At 40.9% G+C, this 12,623-nt stretch overlaps 1 protein-coding gene across 4 annotated transcripts in view; it reads right to left on the reverse strand.

The window, feature by feature from the left end:
• Positions 1–12,623, reverse strand: part of USP15 (ubiquitin specific peptidase 15) — a 144,921-nt gene that overhangs the window by 56,851 nt on the left and 75,447 nt on the right. The window contains exon 7 of one of the 4 annotated variants that reach the window (XM_032173194.2): positions 10,424–11,954. The exons of the other annotated variants lie outside the window; for them this stretch is intronic. Within the exon in view, the coding sequence (XP_032029085.1) occupies positions 11,930–11,954 (25 nt within the window). The 3' untranslated portion in view covers positions 10,424–11,929. Of the gene's footprint in view, positions 1–10,423; positions 11,955–12,623 lie in introns of those variants that run through there. 4 annotated transcript variants of the gene reach the window in all.

Here is a 12,623-nt window from a genome sequence, read left to right on the forward strand (position 1 = left end):
TATAAAATTTTGTAGGTAACATAAGGTGATTTAAAAATGACGTACAATTAGAGGGATAGATGGGAAGTAAAAGAGTATTACAGGTAGGAAGAATAGCATGTAGAAATCATGTAGAAACCATGATGTGTTCAGAGAATTACCAGTAAATTCAGCTTGGCTCAAAGACTAGGAAGTACTGACAGGAACAGAGGTTACTAAGGTAGGTATGATAATAAAGGGTCTTTTATGTTCTATGAAGAAATCTGGATTTTATCCAGTTGTGCTGGAGCATGTTGAAAGATTTTAATAGGGTATCAACAAAATCAGATTTGTATTCTAGGAACTTTAAAGGAAGAGAAAAAGACTGAAGATTGGGAGACAAGTTAGGGAACTATAAAAACAACAAAGGTAAGAATTAATAAGGGGTGGAGTTAAGAAAGTAGAGTGGGCAAGGGCAACATATCTTGGATGTTTAGGAAGCAGTTCTCAAAGTATATAGTCCATGGATCCTGGGGGATCGTCAAGACCCTTTTTAAGGTGTCCATTGGTGAGGTCAAAACTATTTTCATAATATCAAAGTGTTATTTAAATGTTATTTGACCTCTTTCACTGAGTGGATATTGGCACTGATAGTGCAAAAGCAATGGTGGATAAAACTGCTGAAACCTTAGCATGAATCAAAGAAGTAGCACTAACCTATACTTCACCATATCACAGTAAAAAAGTTTCACTTGAGAATATCCACATTGAAAAAAATAAAAAATTACTGATTTTATTAAATCTTAACTCTTACTTATATTTTTAATATTATCTGACAAACTGGTAAGTTTGCATAAAGCATATCTGCTACAAACTGAAGTATCATGGCTGTCATGGTGAAGAGCTTGTGTAGTTATTTGAACTGCATGAACTACAAGTGGAACCAGTCACTGTTTTCATGACACCACTCTTTTTTCTCTTTTACATTAGGAAACGACTGTGTGTGGTTATTTGAACTTGGCTATTGATATGGGTTGATTCTGTGTCCCCACCCAAATCTCATCTTGTAGCTTTCATAATCCCCAGGTGTTGTGGGAGGGGCCTGGTGGGAAATGACTGAATCATGGGGGTGGGTCTTTCCCATGCTGTTCTTGTGATAGTGAATGAATCTCACGAGATCTGATGGTCTCAAAAATTGGAGTGTTTCTGCACAAGCTCTCTTTCTTTGCCTGCCACCATCCATGTAAGACATGACTTGCTCCTCCTTGCCTTCTGCCATGATTGTGAGGCCCCCCCACCCCAGACACGTGGAACTCTAAGTCCAATGAACCTCTTTCTTTTGTAAATTGCCCAGTCTCAGGTATGTCTTTATCAGCGGCGTGAAAACAGACTAAAAGAGTAAATTGGTACCAGTAGAGTGGGGTGTTGTTGAAAAGATACCTGAAAATGTGTAAGCAATTTTGGAACTGGGTAACAGGCAGAGGTTGCAACAGTTTGGAGGACTCAGAAGACAGGAAAATGTGGGAAAGTTTGGAACTTCCTGGAGACTTGGAGGACTCAGGAGACAGGAAGATGTGGGAAAGTTTAAAACTTCCTAGAGACTTGCTGAATGGCTTTGACCAAAATGCTGACACTGTTATAGACAATAAAGTCTAGGCTGAGGTAGTCTCAGATGGAAATGAGGAACTTGTGAACTGGAGCAAGGGTGACTCTTGTTATGTTTTAGCAAAGAGACTGGTGGCATTTTGCCCTGGCCCTAGAGATTTGTGGAACTTTGAACTTGGGAGAGATGATTTAGGGAATTTGGCAGAAGAAATGTAAGCAGCAAACCATTCAGGAGGTGACTTGGGTGCTGCTAAAGGCATTCAGTTTTAAAATGGAAAGAGAGCATAAAAGGTTGGAGAATTTGCAGCCCGACAATGCAATAGAAATGAAAATCCCATTTTCTGAGGAGAAATTCAAGCCAGCAAAAGTACCGAGCAGCCAAATGTTAATCTCCAAGACAATGGGGAAAATGTCTCCAGGGCATGTCAGAGGTCTTCACAGCAGCCCCTCCCATCATAGGCCTGGAGGCCTAAAAGGAAAGATGGTTTTATGGGCTGAGCCCAGGACCACGCTGCTCTGTGCAGCCTAGGGACTTGGTACCCTGTGTTTCAGCTGCTCCAGCCATGGCTAAAAGGGGCCAAGGTACAGCTCAGGCTGTTGCTTCAGAGAGTGGAAGCCCCAAATCTTGGCAACTTCCATGTGGTGTTGGGCCTGTGGGTGTACAGAAGTCAAGAATTGAGGTTTGGGAACCTCCACCTTGATTTCAGAGGATGTATGGAAATGCCTGGATGCCCAGGTGGAAGTCTGCTGTAGAGGCGGGGTCCTCATGGAGAACACTCTGCTAGGGCAGCGAGGAAGGGAAATATGGGTTTGGAGCCCCCACACAGAGTCCCTACTGGGGCACCACCTACTGGAGCTGTGAGAAGAGGGCCACTGTCCTCCAGACCCCGGAATGGTAGATCTACTGACAGCTTGCACTGTGCACCTGGAAAAGCTGCAGACAATGCTGGCCCATGAAAACAGCCAGGAGTGGGGCTGTACCCTGCAAAGCCACAGGGAAAGAGCTGCTCAAGGCCGTGGGAGCCCACCTCCTGCACCAGCGTGACCTGGATGCGAGACATGGAGTCAAAGGAGATCATTTTGAAGCTTTAAGATTTGACTGCCCTGCTGGATTTCGGACTGCACTGGGCCTACAGACCCTTTGTTTTGGCCAATTTCTCCCATTTGGAATGGCTGTGTTGACCCAATGCCTGTATCCTCCTTGTATCTAGGAAGTAACTAACTAACTTGTTTTTGATTTTACAGGCTCATGGGTGGAAGGGACTTGCCTTGTCTTGAATGAGATACGGGACTGTGTACTTTTGAGTTAATGCTGAAATGAGTTGAGACTTTGGGGGACTGTTGGGAGGGTACGACTGGTTTTGAAATGTGAAGAGACGAGATTTGGGAGGGGCCAGGGTAGAATGATATGGTTTGGCTCTGTGTCCCCACCCAAATCTCATCTTGTAGCTCCTGTAATTCCCATGTGTTGTGGGATGGGCCTTGTGGGAGATGACTGAATCATGGGGGCGAGTCTTTTCCATGCTGTCCTCGTGATAGTGAATGGGTCTCATGAGATCTGATGGTTTTAAAAACGGCAGTTTCGGGGAGGGGCCAAGATGGCCGAATAGAAACAGCTCTGGTCTGCATTTCCCAGGGAGATCAATGGAGAAGGTAGGTGATTTCTGCATTTCCAACTGAGGTATCCATCTCATTGGGACCGGTTAGGTAGTGGGTACAACCCACAGAGAGTGAGCAGAAGCAGGGTGGGGCATTGCTTCACCCGGGAAGTGCAAGGAGTTGGGGGACCTCCCTTCTCCAGCCAAGGGAAGCCATGAGGGACTGTGCTACCTGGCCCAGGTACTACGCTTTTCCCATGGTTTTTGCAATCTGCAGATTAGGAGATTCCCTCGTGTGCCTACACCACCAGGGCCCTGGGTTTCAAGCACAAAACTGAATGGCTGTCTGGGCAGGCACTGAGCTAGCTGTAGGAGTTTTTTTCATAACTACAGTGGTGCCTGGAATGCCAGCGAGACAGAACCATTCACTCCCCTGGAAAGGGGGCTGAGGCCAGGGAGCCAAGTGGTCTTGCTCAGCAGGTCCCACTCCCACGGATCCCAGAAAGCTAAGAACCACTGGCTGAAAATTCTCACTGCCAGCACAAGTCTGGAGTTGACCTGGGATGATTGAGCTTGTTTAGGGGAGGGGCATCCGCCAGTACTGAGACTTTAGTAGGTGGTTTCCCCCGACAGTGCTATGGAGACTGGGAGGTTTTGACTGGGCAGGATTCACCACAGTGTGGCGAAGTGGCTGTGGCCAGACTGCTTCTCTACATTCCTCCTCACTGGGCAGGGCATCCCTGAAGAAAATGCAGCAGCCCCAGCCAGGGGCTTACAGATAAAACTCTCATCTCCCTGGGACAGAGAAACTGGGGGAGGGACGGCTGTGGGTGTAGCTTCAGTGGACTTAATCTTTCCTGGCTGCTGGCTCTGAACAGAGCAGCTGATCCTGACAAGGGGGATTCTCCCAGCACAGCGCACCAACTCTGCTAAGGGACAGGCTGCCTCAAGCGGGTCCCTGACCCCGTGTCTCCTGCCTGGGAGAGACCTCCCAACAGGGGTCAACAGACACCTCACACAGGAGAGCTCCGGCTGCCATCAGGCCAGTGCCCCTCTGGGATGAGGCTTCCAGAGGAAGGAGTAGGCAGCAATCTTTGCTGTTCTGCAGCCTCCACTGGTGATAACCAGGCGAACAGGGTCTGGAGTAGACCTCCAGCAAACTGTAGCAGACCTGCAGAAGAGGGGCTTGACTGTTAGAAGAAAAACAAACAAGCAGAAAGCAACAACATCAACAAAAAGACCCCCAACAAAAATCCCATCCAAAGGTCATCAGCCTCAAAGACCAAAGGTAGACAAATCCACGAAGATGAGGACAAACCAGCGCAAAAACGCTGAAAATTCTAAAAGCCAGAATGCTGCTTCTCTTCAAATGATTGCAACTCCTCTCCAGCAAGGGCACAAAACTGGATGGAGACTGAGACTGATGAATTAACAGAAGATTTCAGAAGGTGGGTAATAACAAACTCCTCTGAGCTAAAGCAGCATGTTCTAACCCAATGCAAGGAAGCTAAGAACCTTGATAAAAGGTTACAAGAACTGCTAACTACAATAAGCAGTTTAGCGAGGAACATAAATGGCCTGATGGAACTGAAAAACATAGCACGAGAAATCAGAGAAGCATACACAAGTATCAATAGCTCAGTCGATCAAGCAGAAGAAAGGATATCACAGATTGAAGATCACCTTGCTGAAATAAGGTGTGAAGACAAGATTGGAGAAAAAAGAATGAAACAGAATGAACAAAGCCTCCAAGAAATACGGGACTATGTGAAAAGACCAAACCTACAATTGATTAGTGTATCTGAAAGTGACAGGGAGAATGGAACCAAGTTGGAAAACACACTTCAGAGAGACGTGAACTCTCGGGAGAACTTCCTCAACCTAGTTCAGGAGAACTTCCCCAACCTAGTAAGACAGGCCAACATTCCCATTCAGGAAATACAGAGACCACCACTAAGAGACTCCACGAGAAGATCAACCCCAAGACACATAATCATCAGATTCTCCAAGGTTGAAATGAAGGAAAAAATGTTAAGGGCAGCCAGAGAGAAAGGTCAGGTCACCTACAAAGGGAAGCCCATCAGACTAACAGCAGATCTCTCTGCAGAAACCCTACAAGCCAGAAGAGAGCGGGGGCCAATATTCAACATTCTTAAAGAAAGGAATTTTCAACCCAGAGTTTCATATCGAGGCAAACAAAGCTTCAGAAGCAAAGGAGAAATAAAATCCTTTCCAGACAAGCAAATGCAGAGGGATTTTGTCACCACCAGGCAGCCCTTACAAGAACTCCTGAAGGAAGCACTAAATATGGAAAGGAAAAACTAGTACCAGCCACTGCAAAAACACACCAAAATATAATGACCAATGACACTATGAAGAAACTGCATCAACTAATGTGCAAAAAAACCAGCTAGCATCATGATGACCGGATCAAATTCACACATAACAATATTTGGCCTTAAATATAAATGGGCTAAATGCCCCAATTAAAAGACGTAGACTGGCAAATTTGATGAAGAGTCAAGACCCATTGGTGTGCTATATTCAGGAGGCCCATCTCACATGCAAAGACAGACACAGGCTCAAAATAAAGGGTTGGAGGAGTATTTACCAAGCAAATGGAAAGCAAAAAAAAAAAAAAAAAAAAAGCAGGGGTTGAAATACTAGTCTCTGATAAAACAGACGTAAAACCAACAAAGATCAAAAAAGACAACGAAGGGCACTACATAATGGTAAAGGGATCAATGCCACAAGAAGAGCTAACTATCCTAAATATATGTGGACTCAATATAGGAACACCCAGATTCATAAAACAATTTCTTAGAGACCTAGAAAGAGACTCAGACTCCCATGCAATAATAGTGGGAGTCTTTAACACCCTACTGTCAATACTAGACAGATCAATGAGACAGAAAATTAACAAGGATATTCAGGACTTGAATTCAGCTCTGGATCAAGTGGACCTCATAGACATCTACAAACTCTTCACCACAAATCAACAGAATATACATTCTTCTCAGCGCCACACGACACTTATTCTAAAATCGACCACACAAATGGAAGTAAAACACTCTTCAGCAAATGCAAAAGAACAGAAATCCTAACAGTCTCTCAGACCACAGTGCAATCAAGTAAGAACTCAAGATAAGAAACTCACCCAAAATGGCACAACTACATGGAAATTGAAGAACCTGCTCCTGAATGACTCCTGGGTAAGTAACAAAATGAAGGCAGAAATAAAGAAGTTCTTTGAAACCAACGAGAACAAAGAGACAATGTACCAGAATGTCTGGTACACGGCCAAAGCAGTGTGTAGAGGGAAATTTATAGCACTAAATGCCCATATCAGAAAGCTGGAAAGATCTGAAATTGAAACCCTAATATCACAATTAAAAGAACTAAAGAAGGAAGAGCAAACAAATTCAAAAGCTAGCAGAAGACAAGAAACAACTAAGATCAGAGCAGAACGGAAGGAGATAGAGACAGGAAGAACCCTTCAAAAAATAAAAATAAACGAATTCAGGAGCTGGATTTTTGGAAAAAAAATAACAAAATAGATAGACTGCTAGCTAGACTAACGAAGAATGAAGAAAAGAGAGATCAAACGGACACAATAAAAATGATAAAGGGGATATCACCACTGATCCCACAGAAATAAAAACCACCATCAGAGAGTACTATAAACAACTCTATGCAAATAAACTAGAAAATCTAGAAGAAGCAAATAAATTCCTGGACAAATACACCCTCCCAAGACTAAACCAGGAAGAAGCGGAATCCCTGAATAGACCAATAACCAGTTCTGAAATTGAGGTAGTAATTAATAGCCTACCAACCACAAAAGGCCCAGGATCAGACTGATTCACAGCCAAATTCTACCAGAGGTACAAAGAGGAGCTGATATCATTCCTTCTGAAAATATTCCAAACAACTGAAAAGGACTCCTCTCTAACTCACTTTATGGGGCCAGCATCATCCTGATACCAAAACCTGGCAGAGACACAACAAAAAAAGAAAATTTCAGGCCAATATCCCTGATGCACATCGATGCAAAAATCCTTAATAAAATATTGGTCAACCAAATCCAGCAGCACATCAAAAAGCTTATTCACCATGATCAAGTGAGCTTCATCCCTGGGATGCAAAGCTGGTTCGACATATGCAAATCAATAAAAGTAATCCATCACATAAACAGAACCAATGACAAAAACCACATAAGTAACTCAATAGATGCAGAAAAGGCCTTCAATAAAATTCAACATCCCTTCATGTTAAAAACTCTCAACAAACTAGTTATTGATGAAACAGATCTCAAAATAATAAGAGCTATTTATGATAGACCCATAGCCAATATCATATTGAATGGGCAAAAGCTGGAAGCACTCCCTTTGAAAACTGGCACAAGACAAGGATGCCCTCTCTCACCACTCCTACTCAACAAAGTATTGGAAGTTCTGGCCAGGGCAACCAGGCAAGAGAAAGAAATAAAGAGTATTTAAATAGGAAGAGAGGAAGTCAAATGGTCTCTGTTTGCAGATGACATGATTGTATATTTAGAAAAGCCCACTGTCTCAGCCCAAAATCTCCTTAACCCTGATAAGCAACTTCAGCAAAATCTCAGGACACAAAATCAATGTGCAAAAATCACAAGCATTCCTATACACCAAAAACAGACAAGCAGAGAACCAAATCATGAGTGAACTCCCATTCACAACTGCTACAAAGGGAATAAAATACCTACAAATACAATCTACAAGGGACGTGAAGGATCTCTTCAAGGAGAACTACAAACCACTGCTCAAGGAAATAAGATAGGACACAAACAAATGGAAAAACATTCCATGCTCATAGACAGGAAGAATCAATACTGTGAAAATGGCCACACTGCCCAAAGTAATTTATAGATTCAATGTTATTCCCATCAAGCTACCACTGACATTCTTTGCAGAATTAGAAAAAACTACTTTAAATTTCATGTGAAACCAAAAATGAGCCTGTATAGCCAAGACAGTCCTAAGTAAAAATAACAAAGCTGGAGGCATCACACTACCTGACTTCAAACTATACTACAAGGCTACAGTAACCAAAACAGCATGGTTCTGGTACCAAAAAAGATATATAGGCCAATGCAACAGAACAGAGACCCCAGAAATAACTCCACACATCTACAACCATGTGATCTTTCACAAACCTGACAAACAAAAGCAATAGGGAAATGATTCCCTATTTAATAAACAGTGCTGGGAAAACTGGCAAGCCATATGCAGAAAACAGAAACTGGACCCCTTCCTTATACCTTATAAAAAATTAAGATAGATTAAAGACTTAAATGTAAAACCCAAAACCATCAAAACCTAGAAGAAAACCTAGGCAATACCATTCAGGACACAGTCATGGGCAACGATTTCATGACTAAAACACCAAAAGCAATCACAACAAAAGTCAAAATTGACAAATGGGATCTAATCAAACTAAAGAGCTTCTACACAGGAAAAGAATCTATCATCAGAGTGAACAGGCAACCTACAGAATGGGAGAAAATTTCTGCAATCTATCCATCTGACAAAGGGCTATTATCCAGAATCTAAAAGGAACTTAAACGAATTTACACGAGAAAAAAAAATCCCATCAAAAAGTGGGTGAAGGATATGAACAGACACTTCTCAAAAGAAGACATTTATGCAGCCAACAAACATATGAAAAAAAGCTCTTCATCACTGGTCATTAGAGAAATGTAAATCACACCACAATGAGATACCATCTCACACCAGTCAGAATGGCGATTATTAAAAAGTCAGGAAACAACAGACGCTGGAGAAGATGTGGAGAAACAGGAATGCTTTTATACTACTGGTGGGAGCGTAAATTAGTTCAACCGTTGTGGAAGACAGTGTGGCGATTCCTCAAGGATCCAGAACCAGAAATACCATTTGCCCCAGCAATCCCATTACTAGGTATATACCCAAAGGATTATAAACCATTCTACTATAAAGACACACGCACATGTATGTTTACTGCAGCACTATTTACAATAGCAAAGACATGGAACCAACCCAAATCTCCATCCTGATAGACTGCATAAAGAAAATGTGGCACATATACACCATGGAATACTATGCAGCCATAAAAAAGAATGAGTTCATGTCCTTTGCAGGGACATGGATGAAGCTGGAAACCATCATTCTCAGCAAACTAACACAGGAACAGAAAATCAAACACCACATGTTCTCACTCATAAGTGGGAGTTGAACAATGAGAACACACGGACACAGGGAGGGGGAATAACACACTCCAGGGCCTGTTGGGGGGTGGGGGGCAAGGGGAGGGACAGCATTAGGACAAATACCTAATGCATGTGGGGCTTAAAACCTAGATGACGGGTTGATAGGTGCAGTAAACTACCATGGCACATGCATAGCTATGTAACAAACCTGCATATTCTGCACATGTATCCTAGAACTTAAAATAAAAAAAAAAAAAGACAAAAAAAAAACAACAAAACGGGAGTTTCTCTGCACAAGCTATCTCTGAGATGTGACTTGCTCCTCCTTGCCTTCCACCATGATTGTGAGGCCTCGCTAGCCATGTGAAACTGTAAATCCAATAAACCTCTTTCTTTTGTAAATTGCCCAGTCTCCTATATGTCTTTATCAGCAGCATGAAAATGGACTAATACAGCTATCAAGCAGAGGTTTTCTGAAAAATGAATGAAGGAAGGCTGCGTCTTTAAGGAAAACAATGTATTTGTGGCCAATGATAAAATCTGGGCTTTTGATAAAGAATTAGAATCTTGGAAAACTTGACTCTGACACCACGAAGTTGACAGCTTCCCAATACTTAGGCTTTTCTTATAAGATAGGTGATGTTTTAAAAAATGTGATTTGAAAAAAATTGTAGAATAAAATGTGTCAACATTTGGAAGATCTGCATAACTCAGTGAATCAATATTTTCCAAATGACCAAAATGCATGAAATTTACATTTGAAAGATTTTAATATTATAAAAGGTTCACTGATATAGTTTCAGATTCTATCATTAAACTTTAAGACTTAAACCACCACTGGTCAAGTTTTGATGTGGCATTAATGATCTGAAAATACTCCTTTTCAACTATGTATCTGTGTGAGGCTGAATTTGCTTCATGTACTTCAACCCAAACATTGTATTACAATAAATTAAATGCAGAAGAATATACAAGAATTTAGCTGTCCTCTATTCAGTCAGATAGTAAAGAAATTTGCAAAAATAAAAAACAATACAGCTCTTTTTGGTAATTTTATTGTTTTGGAATATAGTTATTTTCATAAAAGTGTTAATCATGTCAAAATACAATGGTTTTGTATTGTTATTTTAAAATACCTTAAAATCTTATTTCAATTTCGAATATGACAAATATTAATAGCTATAACCCATATAACAGAAGTTCTTTGGGTCTTTGATAATTTTCAAGAATGTAAAGGGGTACCAAGATCAAAATGTTTGAAAACTTCAGGTGAGGAGGCAGAATCTGCAAGACTTGCTGACTAACTAGACAAGAGAAGAAAGGCTGGAGGAGGAACTCAGGATGGCTCTTAGATGGTACTTGAAATAGGCAATACAGGAAATGGAGATCGTTTAGGTTGAGGGGATGGGAGAAGGAGGGGCAAAAAGATTTGGTTTAATCTGAGGTGGTGAGTCCTACATGAAATTTATGAAAAATCTGGAATTCAGAAAAGTGGTCTAGTCTAGAAATACAGAATGGCATATTTTGTGTCAGTTTGAGCTGGGGGAGAGGATTAGCATAGAATCACCTAATTTTGAACACCTACTATGGTATGATAAAAGAGGTCTTCTGACAGAAATTCAGTGAATGTCAATGCATTTAAGGTCTGAGCAGAGCTGCTGCAAACAGTTAGTGAAGCTGCACTGCACCGTGCCAGGGATGGCCTGTCACACAGACAACATATGATATGAATGATGCCCCCTAGAGCTGTGTACAATTTGCAACACCAAATGTGGCAACCCTAAAGAGGAACTGAATTAGACAGAAAAAGGACTGGTCAGAGAGGCAAAATCCTTGGAATAAAAGGTAATATCATGCATTCAAATTCAGAGAATTTCTTTAGGAGATGGATATCAAAAAGAAATACTAAAGACAGGTCAAACAAACTAGGTTAAAAGACAAATAAGAACTTTGTTAAATCCTGAATGGGTGGCAAGCAACATTAAGTATAGCCTTTTAAATGTAGGTGGCTGTCAAAGAAAAAAAAGCTAAAGGATGGTATATGGAGGAAGTATATGGTTTTTGGTTTTGAAGATGTGTCTATGTTCATAGGCTGAGGGGGAAGATGACATTAGAAAAGAAATAAAAATAATGAACTCATGTTTACCGTATGTGTGGCACTATGCTAGGCATTTATATATGTAGGAGAGAGGAGATAATAAAAGAAAAAGCAAGGACCAAGAAGCATCGAGATAAATACTATAGGTAGAGTAGAGGGACTGTCCTTAAATAGTAAGGTGATCAGAGAGGTAAGGATGGATGTGGTCGACAGGGAAAGGTAAAGTATAACAATTTTACAATACTGTTACAGACATTACTGATGAGTGATAACGCATCATTTATCTCTTCTGATTCCGACTTCTGACTCAGATTACACATGGTCCAATCTAGCTAACATTTGTGGAGTTAATATCAGGTTATTTAGGGGTTGACTGGTCAGTCTGTGGATGATAACCAGAGCCCTTTAGCTCTCTTTCTGTGACGTATGTGGAAATTAAACTGTTCACTAGCAACTCTGCTCTAGTGGCTCTCTAGAAAAAGGAGAGAAAAAAATGCTAAGAATATCATACATTAACTAGACATCAAACCACTTACCTAGAATTAAACTAATTTTGGCCAGTTTGGGCTAGGTATAACATATCGTGCCTTCAGATAGAAAAAGGTAAGACTTCCATTTAGCTGAAGTGGTTTCATGAAGAGAGAAAATTCAGCCTTACTCCTGACAAATGAATGTTTGTAGTATCTGAATTTCCCTATGCCCAATATGTTTCAACTAAAAACATGCAATTCAAGGCTAAGTTGAGCCTCTTACTTCAATAGAAAAACATAAGTTGCTTTTAGTAAGTCAACTAAACATTTAACACTCATGGAAATCTACCACCATATTAAGCAACCAAAATACAGAGAAGTTAAGTCTGAACGTTGACAGAGCAAAACAGTTATTTAAAGATTTTTATATTTTCAAACCCAACATTGTAAAACAACCTAACTTCATACAACCTAACATCATAAAACAAAAATTATCTTAGTAACAAAAACAAGACCAACATTACACTCTCCATTTCTAATAATCATCCTAAGACAAGTTCTGAAAGAAAAAGAAAATTCTAAATCTCCTAAAAAATTAAACACTTTTACTGTTGTAAGATACAGATTAGTTCAGTTCAACAGCATTTGCTGTGTGCTTCCTATATGCCATG

This window comes from Hylobates moloch, unplaced genomic scaffold, assembly GCF_009828535.3.
Source record: "Hylobates moloch isolate HMO894 unplaced genomic scaffold, HMol_V3 SCAFFOLD_13, whole genome shotgun sequence".
Taxonomy (NCBI): Eukaryota; Metazoa; Chordata; class Mammalia; order Primates; family Hylobatidae; genus Hylobates; species Hylobates moloch.